At 39.2% G+C, this 22,747-nt stretch overlaps 2 protein-coding genes across 2 annotated transcripts in view; one reads left to right on the forward strand and one right to left on the reverse strand.

Moving 5' to 3' along the window:
• The first annotated feature begins 658 nt into the window (after positions 1–658).
• klhl11 (kelch-like family member 11) lies at positions 659–13,936 on the forward strand. Its single transcript, XM_016239952.1, has 2 exons — positions 659–1,285; positions 10,939–13,936. The coding sequence occupies exons 1-2, from the start codon at positions 753–755 to the stop codon at positions 12,524–12,526; spliced, it is 2,121 nt and encodes a 706-aa protein (XP_016095438.1). The 5' UTR covers positions 659–752; the 3' UTR covers positions 12,527–13,936.
• A 1,601-nt stretch (positions 13,937–15,537) lies between these two features.
• fkbp10b (FKBP prolyl isomerase 10b) overlaps positions 15,538–22,747 on the reverse strand; it is a 17,198-nt gene continuing 9,988 nt past the window's right edge. Inside the window, exons 5-10 of the mRNA XM_016239953.1 lie at positions 21,732–21,921; positions 21,474–21,619; positions 19,993–20,182; positions 19,741–19,883; positions 16,855–17,018; positions 15,538–15,949 (exon numbers count right to left, since the gene is read on the reverse strand). Coding sequence (XP_016095439.1) covers positions 15,761–15,949; positions 16,855–17,018; positions 19,741–19,883; positions 19,993–20,182; positions 21,474–21,619; positions 21,732–21,921 — 1,022 coding nt within the window. The 3' untranslated portion in view covers positions 15,538–15,760. The remainder of the gene's footprint in view (positions 15,950–16,854; positions 17,019–19,740; positions 19,884–19,992; positions 20,183–21,473; positions 21,620–21,731; positions 21,922–22,747) is intronic.

A 22,747-nucleotide genomic window follows, 5' to 3' on the forward strand; every position in this document is an offset into this window, starting at 1 on the left:
ATATAAATGTATTTCAATTATTACAAATTGAGGCAAATTTAAAAAACAACACTATAAGCCCCTCCAACCTTATGTATGTTTAGGGGTATGACCGTAAACTCACCCTCCGTCCTCATGATCTCATCACAGTCCAGCTGTCTCAGCAGATGTGATGCACTCGCACTTCTTGCTGTGGAACCGAGTGGTTCCAAATTAATTAGAACAAAATAACAATAAATGAACACTACTTTAGTTACAATATACAGTAATTAACAGGTAACACCTGAAGCCCTCTATAATAGACATAAACACATTGATCAGCCACAACTTTAACTAGAACACCACCTCTGGGAGCCTGCCTTCACATTCTGTTGCCATCTCTTCCATTTCTGCAGGTAAACAACACAAAAAAAGATGATTAATTAGATCAGGTATCATTCTTCCACTGCTCTAAATTTCATTTCTGATTCTCACGTCCCCAGATGCTTTCCACGGTGAAGAGGTGTCATCGTGAGACTAGTTTTATTTTGCTGAAATTCATGTCAATATTTTACATCCAACAGTGGGGTTCAAGTCTGACAGTGACACAATATTGTGTGTTTTATTTTATAACACATTTCTATGCTATTTCAAAACAATATGATGTTTTTATGTCATTTCTTTATTTATCTGTTCCCAGATCAGCAGCTCGTGTCTCGCGTCAGTTCCTGTCACGTCAACAGGACTCCTGCGGTGTATGGTGCTTGTGCGCATGTGCATGTTGAGCGCTGTTTATGTTGGAGTGTGTATGTTTGAGTGTGCTCCACCACCTCAACATACTACGCACTTTACGAACCGACCGCGCGGACACCGAGATGGCCGCAGCCGCCCCGAATCCAGAGGACGCTATCCGAAACAGCGGCGGGCCGAGCACGGCGAGCGCTCTCGCGGGAGACGGAGAGTCTGAGGAGGCCGAGGAGTTTGCCTCCGCGACCCACTGCTCGGAGCTCTCCCGGCGGCAGAACGAGCAGCGGAAGCTCGGGCTTTTCTGTGACGTGACGCTGGCGTTCAGCAGCGCCCCGGGAGGCGCCAACAACTTCGAGTTCAGCGCCCACCGCTCTGTCTTAGCTGCGGCCACGGATTATTTCACGCCGCTACTCGGGGGGCAGTTTTCGGAGTCGGTGACGCGGCGGGTGGAGATGAAGGAGTGGAGCAGCGAGGCAGGCCTCGACCAGGAGACGGTGGAGAGCGTCATCCAGTTCATGTACACGGGCGAGATACGAGTGAGCACTGCGAACGTGCACGAGGTTCTGGAGCTGGCAGACAGGTGAGAAAAAAATCATGCAGGTTAAAACACAGCGAGCAGCTTACCTAGACAGCATTGTTGGTATGTTTGATCACAAATAGCCTACACATTGGGCATCACATGCACCTTCAGAACAAACAGCGGTTTTGGCATCGTTGGGCATTATAGGCGTCGTTTGAGTCAAGCGCTTTGCAGCATTTTGGGGGTATCATGGGTACCTTCTGAATAAGCAGCGTTTCTGGACATCACGGGTAACATTTCAGATCGACAGCATTTGTTGAGCATGGGTATGTTCTTAAACAGTAGCATTTTTAGACATCAAAAGCATACTCCGATTCAGTAGAATTAACGTTATAGGTGTGTCCACCATTTTGAGATATAATACACTTTTTTTTATGTCGTTATGTTTTCCTCCATAAAGATGTTTCCCCTAAAAAAAAAAAAGAATATTCTCCCATCATCTGCTCGCCCTCATGTAGTATGATTTTTTTTTTTTTATTCTGCAAAACACTAAATATGTCTGAAAAAAATGTTTCAGCCCTTGTTATCCACATGGTCCAAAAGTTGAGAAAAATGTGCATAAAGATAGCATGAGAAGTCAGTGGTTTAATCCAGTGACATTTTGAGTCCTGATGTTGTTGACACACAAAAAGAAAAAAAAAGTGAGTTTTGATGTAGGGCTGGACGATATGGCCTAAATTTATATCACGATATATTTCTTAATTTCGGTCAATACGATATAATTCCGATATCGATATGAACACTATTAAAGAAGCCACATAAAAACGTCCAAGAACGGCCACAACAGATGTCTGTACCTACAAACTCATGAAAAATTAATTTGCCAACTATGAAACCTACTCCTATAAAACTATATAATATTTTAGGTTAAAAAAATGGCGCAAATAAATAAATGTCCACCTTTTTATTGGTATTTAGCCTTCATACAAACAAGAAATGTGAAATCACTGTCAAATAAATCTCAGACTCTCCTTATTAATATTAATATTTTTTTACTTCAAACTATAGGCTAACATACCAGTCAAAAGTTGTTTAACAGTAAGGTTTTTAATGTTTTTTTAAAGAATTCTCTTCTGCTCACCAAGCCTGCATTTATTTGATCCAAAATACAGCAAAAACAGTAACATTTTGAAATATTTTTACTATTTAAAATAACTTTTCTATTTGAATATATAATTTATTCCTGTGATTTCAAAGCAGAGCTTTAGCATCATTACTCCAGTTGCATGATCCTTCAGAAATCATTCTAATATTCTGATTTGCTGCTCAAAAAACATTTATTAATGTGAGTTGATCAATAAGTAGATTTGAGAGTAAATTATCACATTTTGCTCTGATCAACACACAAAGTGATCATATCATAGAGTGTGTACGTTTATAAACCTTTTTTAGAATCTATACATGAAATAAGACATTTTTATTTAGTGCTGCCCTTTAGAGTTACACAAAGTAACACATTACTTTAATATTTCAAGTTATTTTAGTTAATATGTAAATTAATTATTTTGAAAATAATTTGATTAATCGGTTTAAAAACAACAATGTATTCCTCAAATTTTCAAGGTCTTATTACTTTTACCGGTTTACTCTTTTAACCTATATATCACCGACCCCTATTCAGACCCCTGACATAATGGTCTGCTCTGGATATTTGTAATATCGCTGTTGAATGTTTTATTCCTTGCCTGCTGAATTGCATTGTATATCGCTCTCTGCTTACTAGGGCTGCACAATAAATTGAAATGGCATCGAGATCGTGATTCGACAGAAGGTGCGATTGTTATGCGTATCTTTCAGTGAAGCACTGTTCTGTGATCAGCAGTAAATCTCCATCCAAAGGCCAGAGGGCGCTCTCGCGCTGAAACTCCAAATACACCCCGCAGAAGAAACCCAGAAAATGCCTATTGGTGCAGCTGAATAAACAGAAGATTCAACTGCTTTCATTGATTCAACGTGACTAATAAACACGACTACGGCAATATACGGTTTATCTGAGTTCTTATTATTATAATTTTCATTAAAATAAAGTATATTTATAATGCAATGCCTTTATCACTGCTTAAATACTATGAAATATGTTGCATGCCTTATTCTGTGTAAGAAGCCACATCATCTCACAGAAGGATTTATTTCAAACACTCGACTGACGTTATGAAGTGAGTTTGGAGTAAAAATATGTTATTAAATATGGTATTTTCACATGCTTTCAGATGGAGCAGCATTTACTTCACAGAGCCGTAGTTCACTCAGAAGCTATGCAAACAGCTGTCATTATCGCGAACGATTTCTTCGATTTCAGAATCGCGCAATAAAATTGTGATTTTTTTTTTTGTGTAACTTGTCAGTGAACTACGGCTAAATTCTGCTCCATCTGAAAGCACGTGATGATGATTTCCTGCTGATTACAGAACCGGCTTTTTTAACAAAATGCGCATGACAATCGCATTCGATTAATCGTGCAGCCCTACTGCTTACAATTACTTTTTTACCTGACTGCGGCTGCTTTATTTAGTGCTTTATCTGGAAAGCATCTGTTGTCTACGAACCTCTCATCTTAATGAAAATGATTTAGAGACATATTGTTGATCAGTAAATGCTTAAAAATGCATCATATCTTCATCTTCATGTGTTATTATCTGGGTTACTATTCTGCTTATTTGTAACAATTTATGTGCTTTTGTTCTCTGTGAACATCTTCATTCTAATATATAGTGTACAAACAGAATTCACACAAATAAATATAGTAAGATCAGAATTGTTCCAGACCAGTAATGTCTGTACATATTTGTTTGTTGTTGCTGGACTACGCTATTATTAGTATGCTGCAATTGTGTTGAGACAGAAGTTTTCGAAGTCAAAGAAAGATGAAAGCCTCCCCTTTGACTAGAGGTCGACCGATTGATCGGCCGATTTTTGGCATTTTTTAATTAATCGGCATCGGCTGATTGTGCTGCAAATTAGGCCGATTTATAGGCAGGCGCACTGGCGGGCAGCTAAGCGTTGTCGCGGAACTCCCTCTGGCTGTGTGAGACGGAGCAGCTCACACTCTGCAGGCTGCAGCCGCGGCTTGTTCACACAGCCTCAGCTAATGGCAGGGCAAAACAGACCATTTCGAAAGTGGGATTACGTTTTACCCTACTAGTAATGATGCTGGAAAGTTATCATATTCATAAGTGCAACAAGTCATTTACATTTGAAAGTAGAAACGCGTTCAATTCAGACGAAACTTCTGGGCCGATTATAACGTGCACGTTAACTTTCCTCATGAAATGTGTCTGTGGGTCCGACAATAGCCTCCACAATGTCATATTCGCTCGTGGCCAGCGCACTCTTAAGCAGTTATGAGCAGCAGGCAGTGCAATATGTGTGAAATCTTTTATTTTTGTTATCACTATGGCCATTTGACTTCTAGCAGTCTCCAGTGTTTCCTATACATTGAGTAATTTGTAGATTTTCCAAAAGGCTTATACTTCGTTGAATAAAATGAGCGCTTCACGTTTCAAAATTAAAATGTTTTTATATGAATGTATCTTTGAAAAGAACCGACTGTCTTCAGAAAAGCTTCGATGTCACTTTCATTTCGTCTTTCCTGTAATGCCTGATAAAGTTGCGCTTATTTGATTACAGCCGTTACCGGGGAAACCGCTATATCTCCCGCTCCAGCAGCGCCTCCTGCTGGCAGATAATTAATTTGCAGTCTGTGGGATACACTGGTGTCTGTCAGCAAACATGAACAAAAAGCATCCTTCAGAACTGTTTTGAGAAAGTGCTTAAGTTTTGAGCCATGTATTATTACTCTATATTGGGCTACTACTACCATTACTATCTTGTACCCTGCAATAGTCATTTGCTCAAACTCACTTTTATGAGATGAATGGGGGGAAAAAAAGAAAATCGGCCAAACATATCGGCCAAAAATATCGGCATAATATATCGGCCATCGGCTGCCCTGATGTCTAAATATCGGCATCAGCCAGTGAAAACCCCATATCGGTCGACCTCTACTTTTGACATAACGTACACCTTGCCTTGACTGCATGCACGGATCCATTCAAGATTCACAAATACCAAAACGTGTCTACACAGACGCGAGCGTTGCGATTTGACAAAAGCAAATAGAATCCAGTGATGTTCTCTGCTGTAGATGCGGCGCGACACGACAAATCCATGATGGTAAACTGATGCCGCGTTCTATTTCTGACGAACTCCAGCGCTCTGACACAAAGGACCAATTCAAATATTCATAAGAGAATCGTGTTAAAAATAGGTTCCTCAAAAATATTAAGCAGCACAAATGTTTACAACATTGATAATAATCAGAAATGGTTACTGAGCATCAAATCAGCACATTAGAATGATTTCTGAAGGATCATGTGACACTGGAGTAATGATGCTGAAAATTCAGCTTTGATCACAGGAATTAAAACATTCAAATATATAATTTAAATTGACATTTTTTAAATATTACAGTGTTTACTGTATTTTTAATAAGTAAATGTAGCCTTAGTAAGCATAAGAGACGGGGGTTTGAAAAAATGTTTCACTACAAAAGGGGGGCCTGGCAGAAAAAGTTTGGGAACCACTGGCCTACTCAAACACACAATATTTAATTTAATTTAATTCATACAGGCCTACCTCATATTACACGTTTGCACTTTTTGAGAAAAACAGTAGCACAATAAAAAAAATACTTTTCAGGTCTATGTTCAATCCCTCACTTTGTCTAGTTATATAAGGTTGAAATATTTTGCCTGTAATTTTTTTTCTCATATCGCAATATAATATCGATATCACCTGGACAGTGTAAAATATTGTGATATGAATTTTAGCTCCTATCGCCCACCCCTAACATGGTGTAGTACAGCTGTACTGGGCAACGCATGTAAAATGACGCTACCCTCTCATTCAATGCTCTGCTCACACGCTCTTGATAATACTGATTAAAAATAATATATTGATATTTAATATTAAAGGGGCCATTTCAATTTTTCCTTTCTCTTTGGAGTGTTACAAGCTGTTCATACATAGATAAGATCCCTAAAGTTGCAAAGACTAAAGTCTCAAACCCAAAGATATAGTCTTTATAAAAGTTAAGACTTGTCCACACCCTCCTAAAATGCCTCGTTTAAACACGCCCCCACATGTCTACGTCACAGTGTGGGAAGATTTGCATAACACCACCCAAATGTTCACTCAAAGAAAGAAGGCGTAACTTTTATTCTCGCTGTAGTATTGTTGTTGCAGCCGCCGCCATGTTGTGGAGACGTTGTGAAAGCGAAACTACTTTGTTTGGCCTTCCAAAAGAGGACGATATCCGCTTCCCCCCGCTTGGGGAAGTCGTGGCCTAATGGTTAGAGAGTCAGACTCATAACCCAAAGGTTGTGGGTTCGAGTCTCGTACCGGCAGGGATTGTAGGTGGGGGGAGTGAATGTATAGCGCTCTCTCCCACCTTCAATACCATGACTGAGGTGCCCTTGAGCAAGGCACCGAACCCCCAACTGCTCCCCAGGCGCCGCAGCATAAATGGCTGCCCACTGCTCCGGGTGTGTGTTCACTGCTGTGTATGTGCACTTTGGATGGGTTAAATGCAGTAATTCACCATACTTGGCCACACGTCACGTCACTTGTTTTCACTTTCATCATGCCTAGAGCTGATCCGTGCTGGTCGCTGAGGAAATGCATCAACTTCACGCTGTAGATAACCGGATCGGCTTTCACCGTGGACGAAGGTGTCACATGTGGTTGCCGCAAGCCCGCCGGCCGCTCCTTCGTCAAATCCACTGGCCTCCGCTCACTCAAGCCCGCCGAGTGTGACGCTGTGTGTTTGTTGTGAAAGCGAAACTACTTTGTTTGAAACTACCACTGATGATTCAAACGCGAGTTTTGAGCAGTGTAGAGTAGCGCTTGTTGGTCATTTCTCCGATCACAAATGCAGACATGGTTTTGTTTGCGCAGCGCGATACGCAACGCGTAAAAAGTCAGTATAAGTCATTATAATCAGTAATTATGTCCTGACTGGATGCAACAAATGCCTCGTTTGTAATGGGTTTTATTGGTGTTGTCTCATCGCGCCGGGACACTGTATCACCGTATGGTAGGGGGCAAAACATTTCCGTCACACGCTTGAGGTATTCAGCCAATCACAACGCACTGGATAGCTGGCCAATCAGCATACACCTCGCTTTTCAGACCGATGAGCTTTGTAAAAATCGATGCATTTCAGAAAGGCGGGGCATAGAGGAGCAACAATAATGTACATTATGTGGAAAATAATGTTTATTTAACCTTAAACCGCATAAACGCATTGCATTACACCAAATACACAACATAATGTTCTTTTTAGCAACGTCATATGACCCCTTTAATATATTTTCTTTCCAACTTTCATTAAAAGTCTTACAAAATTACTTTATATTATTTAATAGAATAATAATTAATTATTACAAAGCATTTTTGGTTTCGGTTTTCAGCCAAGTGCATCCAAAATTTTCAATTTCGGCCCAGAATTTTAATTTCGGTTTATCCCTAGTACTTTGTGTGCTAATTTTATCATCCAACAATCTTAGACTAAAGATTTTAAGTGAAGGCTACTGTGAAGCACCATATGCAGAACATGAATGACACACAGTAGACATTTTAGTTTAGTACATTTATTAGTTAATTAATATCACAATACAATAAACTATTTTGTGCCCTTAATTGTCCTTACTTTACTGACCTTCCACAAAAGTGCTGCTGCATGACTACAAGAGCGTCCTGGCCCTGCAATACATAGTTATCTGTCACTGATGCTAGCACCTAATTCTTATATGATGTGATATGTGTAGGCTCTGGATCGGCTCAGTGTCCGCTTTTAGAATCATAAGGTCGTTTCCAACATCCTTAAATAACACCCAACCGACTTTATCACTGTGTAGATACTGATACGCCTCTGAGCTTTTCAAATTGTTTATCGCCTTACCATCACAGGCTAAGCTACTGAATCTACAAAATAGCTAAAAATGCTACCGTACGTGAAACGAGGCCATCGTCCCAACCATCTACCGTGGAGGGTAAAGGTACTGTTGTTTCACCCTTTTTAAGTTAATTGAAGTTGTGTTCCTTCCCACATCATTAGCAAGTTTGGATTGCTAAATCTTGAATGACTGACTGTCAACTGTTGAATGAATAAGTGTCACGGGCCACTTTTGTTTACTACGAACCGGAAGATGCTCCCACTTTTGATGCAAGGCCTCATGGGGCGTAGGAAACTTGTGGATGGGAAGATGAGAGGGTCTGTATTACTTACTATTGGAGAAAGCGTAACGGTTAACTTGGATCACGTGTGCCTTATCTACCAATCACATTATAGCCTTGACATCATTGAATTTCAGTTCAATTCAGTTGTGCGACACTCAGTCGCTAATTACGGATACCATAAGAATGAATGAGAAGTGCCGTAAGCTGAATCCCACCTGTCGCAAAAAGTCAGTGACTTCTCTTATCAAACTGCATTTCTTTTCTCTGTGTAAACTCTAAAAATAGTTCAATCCAAAAGTATTGTTTCGTGTAAAACACGTTGAAGATTAGCTGATAGGCTGTCGATGCATTAAATGATAAGCTGTTACCTCTAGAAAGCTGTTTATTCAAGCATAGTGAAACCTCTCCTTCATTGACATTAGGGATGGAACGATTACCGGTTTCACAATAAATCACGATAAAATGCCCTGACGGTTAGTATTATCGTTTAAAATTTAATTATCATCAAAACAGTGTTTGATTATCGCGATTTTGAGAACTTGCTGTAAATCCTGTCCAGCCAGCATCACTCTTGACGCAGAAGCAACATGCAATTTTGTTGTTTTTTTGACGAAATGGTGGAAGGCAGTGACAGCGCTTGAGAGATTTTTTCAGCCATCTAAGAGGACCAAATCGGAGGTCTAGTCGTATTTTGGCTTTTACAAGTGTCCTGAAGGTAATTTAATCAAGGACGGTCACCCTGTCTGCAGATCTTGCAAGAAGAAAGTCGCTGCAAAAGGGGGAAACGCATCAAATTTGCTCAGTCATCTTCGTGACCACCACCCACTGTTACATAGCGAATGCAAGGTAACTTTTACCTCAATACCAAAACTAACTGCAAATTATTGGATAAAAAATATTGATTAGAGATTAAATATTTTCTCACTTAACGCAAAGCTTCCGTGAAGAAAAGTTAGCAGCAAGTGGCTTTGAGCCAAGACGAACAAACGTTCAAACTATTAAGGTTGATGTTTAAGGGATAATGTATTGTATATTCATAGTTAACTTATTACACACATTTTTTTTTGTCTACCTATAATATATAAATACAGGGACATGAAATATTAAATTAAGATTAATGTTTTAAAATCTTACCGTTTATAAATCCATTATGAACAGTGTACAAAACAATCGCCAGGACAATATGATCACTTCAGCAATATTATAGTAGTATTAATACAAAATTCCTCTGATTTAATTTTCAATACAATCGAAAACTGAGACGCAAGCTGCATTTGAATGAAACAAGAGCGCGCGTCCTCACCTCCGCGGTGATACAAGAGACATGGATGTGTGCTGTGTTATAATGCTTTATTGACAACAGTCATTATAAGGAAGGAAATCCTGCAGAACAGAATCAAGTATTCCAGTATAGTCACCTGACCCAACAACTTATTTTGTTCATTGTATGCGTGTGTGTGTGTGTGTGTGTGTGTGTGTGTGTGTGTATCAGTTCTTTTTGAACATTATCTCATTTGAACAAAACCGTGATAATATTGATATTCGTGATAACTTTGATCACTATAATCGTGATATGAAAATTTTATACCGTTACATCCCTAATTGACATCCATTCAAAAAAAAAAAAACAGCCTCTGGTCTCCTTTCCCATGTACTGGCAAACCGGAAGCATTAGCCGTTACGCTTTTTTGGCTAAAGGTTGCAGGCTTGCCTTCTAGTGGCTTTGCTTCTAATGGCAGCTGCAGTGACGTGCTGACTTTACGGATTAGCGATTGGCTCTTTTACTCGGAAGGTGGGGCTTCGTTCGATAGAGTGGCGATATTGAGCGCTGCATTTTTTCCCCATTCAAAACTATATGAGTGACACATCTTGGGTATTCTATAGTCTTTGTCCAAAAGCACAACCTGCTGGCTAGTTAAATTCATTTGGGGCTACCTAAATCTAAAGAGTGCTTGCCCTAAGGGCTACCTGTAATTTTTATATTTTGCAAGCCCTGCATATTGTTTGTATTTCATTATAAAACTGACAGAATTTGAAAGCTGAGACTTTATTTTATATTAAAAGTACCAAAAGCACAAAGCTTACTGTTATAATTGGGTGGCTGGCGCACTAATAGCCTAAATAATGAATGCATTCGAAGATGTGAAATATTATATATATTATATTATAGCTTTAAAGTGTCAGTAACTTTTAACAGTCCTCCACTGCGTGCATATATTTTGATACTGTGATATACACAATATAGAAAAATCTCTAGACCTATTGATTTTATATCGTCGCCATGTCATACTGCCCAGCCCTAGCTGACAACTAGAACAAATAAAACAAAAGAGCACCCACATCATATATCTTACCTGTTCTTGTTGTGGGTTTTTGTAAGGCCTAAAACAATGTATTTTCTTTTCTACTCACAGGTTCTTGCTTGTGCAGTTGAAGGATTTTTGTGGAGAATTTCTCAAGAGGAAGCTCAGCCTGGGCAACTGTGTGGCCGTCCATAGCCTTGCACACATGTACACTTTGGATCAACTGGCCTTACGTGCTGCTGACATGATTCGTCGCAACTTCCACAAAGTCATCCAGGATGAGGAATTTTACACGCTTCCATTCCACCTGGTCAGAGACTGGCTGTCAGACGCAGAGATTACAGTTGACTCTGAAGAGGTTTTGTTTGATGCAGTGGTCAAATGGGTTCAAAAGAGCTCAGAAGAACGGGTAAAGTATTTTGAGGAGCTTTTTCGTCTTCTCAGGCTGCCACAGATAAAGCCAACGTATCTTACAAGAGTTGTGAAAAATGAGCCTTTGGTCGCGCAGAATGCAGCCTGCCTACAGCTTGTGTCAGAGGCTGTGGAGGGTCATGCGATCCGCTTTGAGAACCTCAAATCAGCAGATACAGAGTTCTGGGCTTCATACATGGCCACATTCCAACCAAGATTTGGCCAGAACATGGATGTCATCATGGTGGTCGGCGGAGTCTCTGAAGGAGGTGACTACCTGAGTGAGTGCGTAGGGTACTTTGTATATGAAGACCGTTGGGTCAATTTGCCACACATCCATAACCATCTGGATGGTCACGCTATTGCGGCCACTGATACCCATGTATACGTGGCTGGGTCCATGGAGCCAGGATTTGCCAAGACTGTGGAGCGCTACAATCCAAATCGGAACACCTGGGAACAAGTGAGTAACCTCACAACACGCAAGCATTCCTTTGGCCTCACCTGCATCAAAAACATTCTGTATAGTATTGGCGGTCATGGCAACTTCAGCCCTGGCTTTAAGGATGTGAGTGTCTATGAACCTGACCAAGACAAGTGGCACAACCTAGAATCTGCTCCTAAGATTTTGAGAGACGTCAAGGCCATTAGTGTCGAAGATCGATACGTTTATGTCACTGCGCGAACGCCCATAGATACTGACAGCGATGATGGGTTGAAGACGGTGACTACTCGCTACGACACTGACAGTCGCCAGTGGCAAGAAGTCGATTCCTTACCGCTTATCGACAACTACTGCTTGTTCCAAATGGCTGTAGCATCGACTAACTTCTACCACACGGCTTCTTGCTGTCCCAAAAGCTACACCAACGTACGTGACGATGTAGCTCGTCAGAAGATCAGCGCAAGGATATCTGATGATATTCTTGAGAGCCTTCCCCCAGAGGTTACTAGTATTGAGGGTGCTGCTATCTGCTATCTTGATGATGATGTGTTTGTGATTGGTGGCTGGAAGAACAGTGACGATGTGGATAAGCAGTATCGCAAGGAGGCATACCGTTATTGTGCTGAGCGCAAGCGCTGGATGCTTCTGCCGCCCATGCCTCAGCCTCGCTGCCGTGCCACAGCATGTCATGTTCGCATTCCCTACCGCTTTCTATATGGCTGTCAGCGTTACCCAATGCCACAGAATTTGGCACGCCAGAGGGACCGTATGCAGCAAATGCAACAGTTACATCGTCGCACGTTAACTCTACGCAGGCAGTTACAATCTCAGATTGAATGCTAAGAGCTCTTGTTGCGCAGTAGAAAAACTGCTGCAAAAATCATGATAATTTAGTGTCTTCAGCATTCCCATGATCCCATTCTTATTAAAATGTGTATTATTTGTTTACTTGTGACATTTCATCACTGAGACAGTGAATGAAATGGCTGAAGCTAGTAAAAGAGTATTTTCAATGTGACTTTGTATAATGGAATCATATAAATATGTAAAAAAAGATAGATATGTTTGTAAATATCTGTACACATGAAACATTGTTTCATGGCCTTGCATGAATTTGCCTTATTCCTGCAGTCGGCAAGTTGCAGAATGCTGCACATTAATTTATCTAGAGTCATAATGTTCCATGTGGTGATGGTTGCCCTGCTACATTTGTGGGTTTTTAAGGTTTTGTTTTGCAGGGAGTGACATGTGCTCAACCATTTTTCCCAGATGTAATGAATCACCAGTTCAAAAACCATTTTCAAAACTGTTCAAAAACAAACCATTAATAACTACAGAAATAACCACTGCATCTTTATTCCCTTCACTTGTTAATTAGATCCTGGTCTTAATTGAGATGAATTTACTTGTTTGGCACTTGAATGCAATTCTTTCACAATCTTTGTTAATATTTGCAAAAATGCATTCTTCACAACTACAAGCACTTAATTTCAGCATTAGCCCTGGTCTTAATCTTTATTCTTATTGTTTTAATTGATTATATTTGTTCTTTTTCAACTTTAAAGCACAGGGAATAAAGACAGTTATGGCATCAGTTATTGATGCATGAAGGCTGCACCTAATACAACTGGAAAACCATATAGTCAAGGATCCATTACCTCAGTGTCAAGGGCAGGACCTTGTAAACTGTTACTTAAAAATAATTTGTCATTGGTGTTGCAGTCTGTGCCATTTCAAAATCTCTCAACTTTATTTTTTTTCATTCATATATATTTTTAGCCATAGACATCAGTTTGTTTTCTGTTATGCATTGCCTGTCAATAATTGTCAACATTTCCCATCAGTCTGTAGTTGTCCATTCCAATTTTAGTAAGGCACCTACTGATGGTACCCTCAATGCATCCTTGTCTGTTACATATACAACGCTATTTATAATCAATTTTTTTATTATTTGAAATCAGTTTTCATCTTTCATCTACATTCCCTCTTTGTATCTCTTCAAAGACTTTTCCTGTCTTTTACAATATGTGATGTTTGATGTCTTTTATTACAAGAAAACTCCGTGCACTTCACGTGAAAACTTATCAACCAATCATTGGCACCATCTAGACCAGAAAACATTTTGTAATGTTCACCTGAAGAACATTTAGTCCACACCAAAGTCTTAAAGTATGTCATCTTAGCTGAACTAATGTTAAGCTTCGATGTTAAAATCTCTACTAAATGCAAGATTAAAATGGCTTTGACAATGTATCTATAGCTCTCATATTGACTTGCAGAGTTTCATAGTCATTTCATACAGGGAAAATCCCCATGAGACATACAGTGAACATACATTATTAAGCCTTTTTCAAACATTTTCCTGCATATTGGAGACTCTGTAGAATCTTAGATATTGTATTCAATGGGAAATGTAAGTTTTGTGTCTCTCATGTTGAGATGTGGTTTAATAGTGTTTAAGATCTATATCAGTTTATTTCCTTCTTGCACAGAAGAAATGAGTGTGTATGTATGTGTGTGTGTGTGTCGATGGCGAAAGTGTCCGACAATAAGAGTAGCAAGGCTGGGATGTTATCTTGTCCCACTCTCATTGTTTTAAAGTCTTTGAAGGGCGAATATAGTTATTTGCATGTGGTATAAAGTATGCACATGTTGTGGATCTCAGTGATTTGCAATAAATATTTATTAAAAAGCTGATATTGTCCAAGAGTAGTTGTTCTGGCTTAGTTGATTCCCTTCCTGAAGTTCCATAACTTTTATGTTTAATAATGTTTTTGATGCAGTATAACTTTGTATTGCAGTGTTAAATTTAAATAGATTAAGGCATTTTCACATAGACTATGATTATTCCCCAATTGATATGCTTGCCAGCGTGTGCAAATTGACATGACATCTGTTGCTGTGCATGGTTTGATCGTCACTATAGGAAATAATATGGTCAAAATACAATAAAGAAATTATACCACTATGAGCAAACCTTTTGTCATTTTAAGTTAACACAGTTTTGGTGACTGGTGGACACGTATATATGTACATAAAGTCCAATAGAAACCAATGCAAAGATAAGAAGGCAGAAATAGCTTAAATTAAACAGCTTGTCAATCAGCTTGTATGCTAATTTCAAAACATCTACATTCACCCTAAAAATACTTACAGCTGGAAAATCATCTATCACAAAACAGTATTATGAAAGGACGAATGAACAAATCATTCATGAATGAAGATTCAGGACTGACGTTGGCCACCCTTGACTTAATAGTATACTAGTATAATTAGCATATTATAATTATTTCTAAAGCAGGGTTCCTCAAATCCAGTCCTGGAGGGCCGCTGCCCTGCAGAGTTAAGCTCAAACCCTGATCAAACTCACCTACCTTTGATTTTCTAATGATCCTGGAAGACCTTGATTAACTTGTTCAGGTGTGTTTGATCAAGGTTGGAGCTAAACTCTGCAGGGCATTGGCCCTTCGGGACAAGATATTTAGGAACCCTGTTCTAAAGGATCATGTGACACTAAAGATTGGCGGAATGGCTGCTGAAATGTACATATATTACATAATATAGTAATACAGTAATAAATGTAGCATTGGTGAGCATAAGAGACTTCTTTAAAGACAAAGATAAGACATAAAAAGACATCAAAATCTTAAATTTTCCAAACCTAAGAATAATTATACTTAATTATATTGATCAAATTATTAATTACAAGTATGTCAAATATACTTACTTTCTGTATTCTTAGTAAAAGCCAAGTATACTTGAGTATAATTTTGTGTAGTACATAAAAGCTAGACAAAGTATATTCTCTTATTTTAATAGCACACTTGAATACATTTCTTTTTTTTGTAAGGGTTGTCATATTTAATTTCAAAATAAAATGTTTACAAATACTTTTGGAACATTTTATTAGGTGGCACAAACGCATTTTTGAGATGCAACATTTTTAGGAATATAAAAATATGTGACCATCAAATGTACAAACTTTTAATACTGGAAAGCATGTTGGTATGGTTTTCAGCCTCAGGGTTATGAGTCTGTTGCTTTGTTCTAATGCTTTTGTGAATGTCCATGAGAGTTTCACAGTTCTTCATGGCGTGTTTTCTCTGCATCTTCATCCACTTTTAGTTTTAGCTCATCCTGAGTGATCAGACCATCAGTGTTCCTATCCTGGTTCTTGAACATATCTATGATGACACTATCCTGATCCTGAGCTGGTTTAAGACGACCTTTACCTTCTGATACCTGCTGTTTGATGAACTGTGAAAACTGTGGAGACACGAGGTACAGTAGTAAAGTGAGGATTAAAACCAAATCATTGCTTTCTTACCCCAAGTGACTGTGGCACTTACTAAAACAAGTATTCAATTACAAAGACCATGTGCCCTGAATAAAAACAGTGACGAGGTAAATACTTAAGCAATAGTAAAGAAAAAGCTAATATAAAAGCACAAAAAGTCCCACATCTAGCAATGTAACATGACTTACAGTAACTAGTCAAAAGTCAGTGAGTTTAGTATTGTGCTCTTGAGTAAGGCACTTAACCTCAGTCTATTCCATTGTGGTCTCACACAGATTATTGTCATAAAGTCTGGTTCACCTTGCAGCTTATTTTGGCCAAGAACCACCCACTTAGACAGAAAGAGATTATTTGACTGACATGTAAAGTAACCAATCATTGTTCATTCAGTTTTATGTGCCATTTAGGTATAGACCAGGGGTGCCCAAACTCGGCCCTCTGCAGAGTTTAGCTCCAACTTGCCTCAACACACCTGCCTTTAAGTTTCTAGTATGCCTAGTGAGAGCTTGATTATCTGGTTCAGGTGTGTTTAATTGGGGTTGGAGCTAAACTCTCCAGGACCGAGTTTGGACACCCCTGGTACAGACTCGCTAATATATTTGATACTGTATTTCATCTGTAACGGAAAAACAAAATCTTGGAATCGTCTGTATGTGCTCCAAAATAGTTTTACCATAAAACGAGAATTGTGCCTGTACTTGTTTGACATTTTCATTGTGCTTAGTGAATGAATCTCTCAGATATCTTCACAACATAACACATTTCAGGGCCTGATTGCTTGTGATCATCATAATTTTTAAGCAGATCAGGGGTCTGACCACTTCATCAGAAAAGCTTGCTCAAAGGCTGAAAGTATCTAGAGCTAAAAACTGACCTCCTCTAAAGGGACCTGTTGGTCCTGATTAACGTCTAGTGCCTCAAACAGATGACCCGGACTCTCTTCGAGCCAAATGAACAGGTAGCCTTCAGGAACCCCCTTCTGCAGAGAGACCAACTCCAGCTCGAACCGCAGCACTGCACTTCCCGGGACAATGCCAGCTAGGAAAACAAGAGAGCACAGGATGCACATTTATCAGAAATTGAAAAGAATGCATTAACCTTTTATTGCAGTGTTCCTTATTCTGTTGCTGTTTGAAAACTCCCAAAAAATATGACATTTCAGATGCAGGCCATCCAAGATGAAATGGAGTTGCACACACACACACACAGAATAGACTTGAATTTGGCTTGTCCACGTTTAAATGTAGTTTACCCAAAAATAGTACACCCAAAAATATAAATTCGCAGAAAATTTACTCACCCTCAGGCCATATAAGCAGTAGATGAGTTTGTTCATTCATCAGAACAGATTTAGAGAAATTTAGCATTACATCACTTGCTCACCAATGGATCCTCTGCAGTGAATGGGTGCCATCAGAATAATCCACAAGTATTATTACTAGTATTTAAGCCCTGTCTGTTCCTTAGATCTTCGTCTGCTATTGTATTTGGATTTACGTTGCTGAGCTTTTGATATTGTTTGTTTATGGACTTTATGGATATTCTCCTGGATTTATTATTAAAAACTCCTTTTGAACTTTACTCCTTCGTCATGCACTTGATTAGACACGCAGCCAATGCCTAACAGAATAGCAGACCTAGAAAAGTGAAAATATAGTGGCATTCTCTGTTTGTTTTGTTTTATTTATTTTTTTCCTCTCCCGGAATGGACTTGCCAGCCATACAGCTCCTATGCCTGGAGCAGTTGGACCGTTTGCTGGAGGACCATACCAGGTACTTTTTAGATCTGGTGTGCCTTACGTACTACCCCGACCGCTCGCTCTGTGTATTTTATGTCACCAGCTTGAGTGAGTGGTGTAAGGCAGGCACGCCTGCCAGCAAACGTTCCCCGAGAGGATTTCGCCGCTTTTGTGGAGTGGGTGCTGGTGAATTGTGGATCACCGCTCACCATCGACACCTCAGAGGAGGAATTCACCAGCCCCACTTCCAATCCAGAGCCCAACCAGCCTTCACCACACCGCTGCACGGAGCACTCGCCAGAGCCCGCCGCAGAGCCAGAGCTGACAAGAGCGACAGAGCCTAACATCGCCCCAGAACCCGAGCGCGAGAATGCGACTCACCAGGTGTGTGAGCCGGCAACACCCTGTATCGTCGTGGGAGTACTTGTAGAGATCGAGGGAATGGAATGTGACCCCGCCCACACTCCCACTGCTGAGGGTGAGCTGTCGCTGGCCTCTGAAATATTTGACTGTTGAAATGAGGAAGAATACTGGCTTCTCCCTACCGCTGCTCCTGTCCAGCCAGCTGTCAGCGGAGATCAGGACAACTAGATGAGCCCCAGAGACCGATACTCAGTGAGGACCTTGTCTCCTAGACAGCCACCGGGACAAGACCACAGGAACCAGTTTAGTCCTCTGCACAATGTGACATTGCTGCAGCCTGGAATTGAACTGCTGGTTTCGTCTGACCAAATGAGAACTGGCCCCTCAACTGAGCCTGGTTTCTCCCAAGGTTTTTTCTCCATTCTGTCACCGATGGAGTTTTGGTTCCTTGCCTCTGGCTTGCTTAGTTGGGGACACTTAATTTCCAGTGATATTGTCGACTTGATTGCACAGACACTATTTAAACTGAACTGAGCTGGATGATCACTGAATTCAATGATGAATTGCCTTTAACTGAAAATTGAGTGTTTACTATTGTCATTTTGCATTATTGACAATATTTTCCTAATTAATGCTGTACAGTTGCTTTGACACAATCTTTATTGTTAAAAGCGCTATGTAAATAAAGGTGACTTGACTTTCCAGTTTTCCTGTGTTCCCTCGTTTGTTTCTATCGTTTTTTATTTGTTAATTAGTTCCACACACCTGTTCTGTTTCTTCTTAATTGTCCTGTTTTCGTATTTAAGTCCTGTCTGTTCCTTAGTTCTTCATCTGCTATTATATTTGGATTTACGTTGCTGAGCTTTTGATACTGTTTGTTTATGGACTTGTGGATATTCTCCTGGATTTATTATTAAAAACTCCTTTTGAACTTTACTCCTTCATGCGCTTGATTAGACACTTAGCCAATGCCTAACACTATGTGTACTGTGCTAGACCAACTGAGACTTGTCACAGCACTTGTATACTGTTGCTCTCTTGTTGGTCTGATTGCTTCTATTGTTCACCTCATTTGTAAGTCGCTTTGGATAAAAGCGTCTGCTAAATGATTAAATTGTTTGTAAAATATAAATTCATTAAGACATTTTTAATTTTAAACCACTGATTCTGCCTAAAAGAGTCCTTTATCCATAATATTGGTTTCTCCAAGTCGTCTTTTGAATCTGAATCAGGAGAGAAATATGCACAAGAACTGAACTGTTTACAAATGAAAAAATTTCTAAACAAACATGTCAGTGGATTTTGATGTGAGAGGACATGGACTTCCAGGGGATGGACTTCTTCGCTGGAGGAATGTATTGTGGACTGGTATTTTGGACAGAAGTGACCGTTTAAAGTTAAAACACATTAATGATGGATTTGTTTCTTAGCGTAGCTTTTCACTTCACAAGATTGGTAATTGATGGACTGATGTTGTGTAGATTATTATTTTTCACTGCAGAGGATCCATTGCTGAGCAATAGTAATGTAATGCTAAATTTCAGTGTCACTGTATTTGAGCTAATATTACAGTGACATTGTACTTGTCTGCACGGGTAGTTGGTCGGCACTGGTTTACATCCTTTTAGAGTATCACAGACACATGAAATAAGACACACCTCCTTTCTCTCCATGTCCAAGGTGTGGCGGCACTATGACTGTCCGTCTCTCTCCTACACACATATTTCTAAGAGCCTCGTCTAGGCCATCAATTATTTTATCCCCTCCAAGCACCACATCCTGTGGGGTCTCATAGTCCCTCCTACAAAGATCAGAGATCAATAACTGTTATCCATATCACAAAACCATTAGCACATTGTAATAAATATTGAAGCGATTATAAAGAGATTAGATAGATTGGGGAAACTCACGATGTAAAGAGCAGCGTGCCATCCAGCAGTGAGCAGTTGTAGTGGTACTGAATGAAGTCATTCACCTCACTGGTTTCATTACACGCCTCAGGTTTACGTGTGATATCCACCTGCACAGTATCTTTGACACCGTGGAAGTCTATCACATGGATGTCAAAGACCAACACGGCTGAACCTGGAATGTCCTTACCTGGCCAAAACAGAGCTGTACTTACTGGATAGTAACAATTTTAATATGTAAATGGCAGTTAACAGCAGCTATCTATCACTCTGTATCTCTTGCCTTGTCACCCATTGAAGTAAAAAAAGCTTTGTCACTACCCTTTGAAATTTGTGGGTCCTTGTGACCCCAGAATCCTGGCCAACTATGTCAACTGGCCTTTGTCCATCATCATTGCCTATTTAGACTATTTTACACTATTTAGCCTATCCATATAAGTGGCAGCCAATGAGCGTGTGCATTCTCTCCAACCTTTTCCAAGTCATTTCAACATGGCAAATACATTTAGGCAACTGAACTGCCCCATACATAAAACACTTTTTTTTAAAATAGAAAATTAGTATGAGTACTGTTTTCATCTCGTTTGAGTATTCACCAGGGCCAGAAATTAACGGGGGCTTGGGGCAAAAATGCAAAATTCTAATTTAATTTAAGGGGGCAAATAATGCCCCTGTACAATTAAAAGAAATCTATTACAGCTGTCAAGATTAAAGTTAAATACAAAGTGTCAACTGTGGCACTGATCCCATTGCATCAGATTTCTTTTTACACACTGACCAATCTCATATGTTTCTGTTGAGTTTATGAATGCAATGACCAGTCAGACGCATTTAGATTAGTCGGTGTGAAAATGGCGGAGTTTTGTTGAGTGCATACGCTCACTGATTGAATTCTGAATCTGCACTCTCGTGGATTCTCTCATCATAAATATGTTTATTGATATATAATTTATTCCCGGTTTAAATAACCATTATGTTTTTAATGCTACTAATATAACCAATGTGAACATTCAATTTTCTAATGCTAAAAAGCAATAAACTAATTCATAAACCTGGTTTTTCCTGTGTAGCCAGAATATGATGTTCCGTTTTCCAAATGTTTATTATGCATTCTATTAATCAAAACTAATAATCTGTATTACAATATCAAGAACCATATTCAGTGTTTTTTATTTATATACTTTATGTGGGCTAATTACATTTTGCAACTGTTGTGTAAATACATGTATGCCACAGCATTAAACAGCCCTGTGTAAATCAGGGTTGTCAAACTCAAGATTCAAGGTTTAGATTTCAACCCTAATTAAACACACCTGATCCAACTAATCTAAAACTAAACTAAAACTACATGGGATGTGTTGGAGCAGGGTTGGAACAAAACTCAATTGAGTTTGACACCCCTGGTGTAAATAAACATGGCACACTTTTCATTCAACTTTCATTGATGAAGTAGCATTTAAAATGCATTAAGATAATCTAACCTGCTCCCTGCTGGCCATATGCAAGATGAGGTGGCAAGATGATTCTTCTCCTCTCTCCTGTACACACACCCTGCAAGCCTTTATCTATGCCAGCGATCATGTAGCCCATTCCAATGTATGTGTTGTACGTATGGTTGTGCTGATAGCTGTGACATTAGAGGTAATACAATACATTAGAATCTTAGTAACATCTACAGCAATCCAAAACAACAGCAAAACAATAAACAAGCAAAAAAATAAATAAAAATTTTGTAAAACCTGGAGTCAAATGTGATGCCATTGAGGAAGGAAGCATTGTAGTGGTAGCGAATGTAATCGCCTGCAACAGACTTGCGTGTACATGGTTCAGGTGCTTCCATGACCTCCACAATGATGTCATCTTTAGGGTTGTGGAGGTCTTCCAGGAGAAGGTGATACACTAATGATGCATGAGCAGGGATTTCTGTGCCTGAGGAAAAGAGACACACAATAAAGCTGAAATAATGGGAAACAAGGAATTAGAGGAATTAAATATAATTTAAGAGAGTTTATAACTAACTATCATTTTTAAAGTGCTCCAACATTTTGTAGATACCTTTTATATAATGTGCCATTCCTGGGATTTTGGAAATGAGTGAATATACATAAAGTTGGATATATATGGGTGACTTTATCTGCATTGATACAGTATACTCATGTAGGGCGATATATATGCCAAATAGCACATCTCAACTGCTTAATTGCTTGTATTGTTGCAAAACGTAAACTATATTATTACCCAGCTCGAATCTGCTAAATGCGACCTTAAGACAAAGGTATTAAGATATATAAACATTAATATCATGATTTTCTGTAAAGCTGCTTGGAAATAATGTGTATTGTGATAAAGCACTATACAAATAAATTTGACTTGACTAAACCAAAATCGCAACTGTCTGTCAGTGGATGTACTGTATATAAGGAGTGGGGAGACGTTTGTTTTAGGATTTTGCTTTTTATTTTGAGAAAAAAGTTCAACGTCCAACAGTGATACTCCTCTAGATTTGTTAAGGCTGGAATACACTACACAATCTGAACAGATTTTAAAACACAAGGAATCATATACCTGCCGACTTTGTAAAAAAAGGAAAAACTGGGCATCACACACTAAATGATTGAGGATCACCTACTAAGAGACTTTCAAGTCGTTACGAACACAACAAACACCTCTGTTGCAAGGAGATGGATTCAATTTTAAACAATGTGTTCTAAAATCGGCTAAAAATTTAACCTGTTTGATGGCCTGAAGCTAATAA

Source organism: Sinocyclocheilus grahami, unplaced genomic scaffold (genome assembly GCF_001515645.1).
Source record: "Sinocyclocheilus grahami isolate Dianchi unplaced genomic scaffold, SAMN03320097.WGS_v1.1 scaffold578.1, whole genome shotgun sequence".
Lineage (NCBI taxonomy): Eukaryota > Metazoa > Chordata > Actinopteri > Cypriniformes > Cyprinidae > Sinocyclocheilus > Sinocyclocheilus grahami.

Coding starts and splice junctions, on each gene's coding strand:
- klhl11 (XM_016239952.1), top strand. CDS start 753: ATGTTGGAGTGTGTATGTTTGAGTGTGCTCCACCACCTCAACATACTA. Junction 1,286..10,938: donor GTTCTGGAGCTGGCAGACAG/GTGAGAAAAAAA, acceptor TTCTACTCACAG/GTTCTTGCTTGTGCAGTTGA.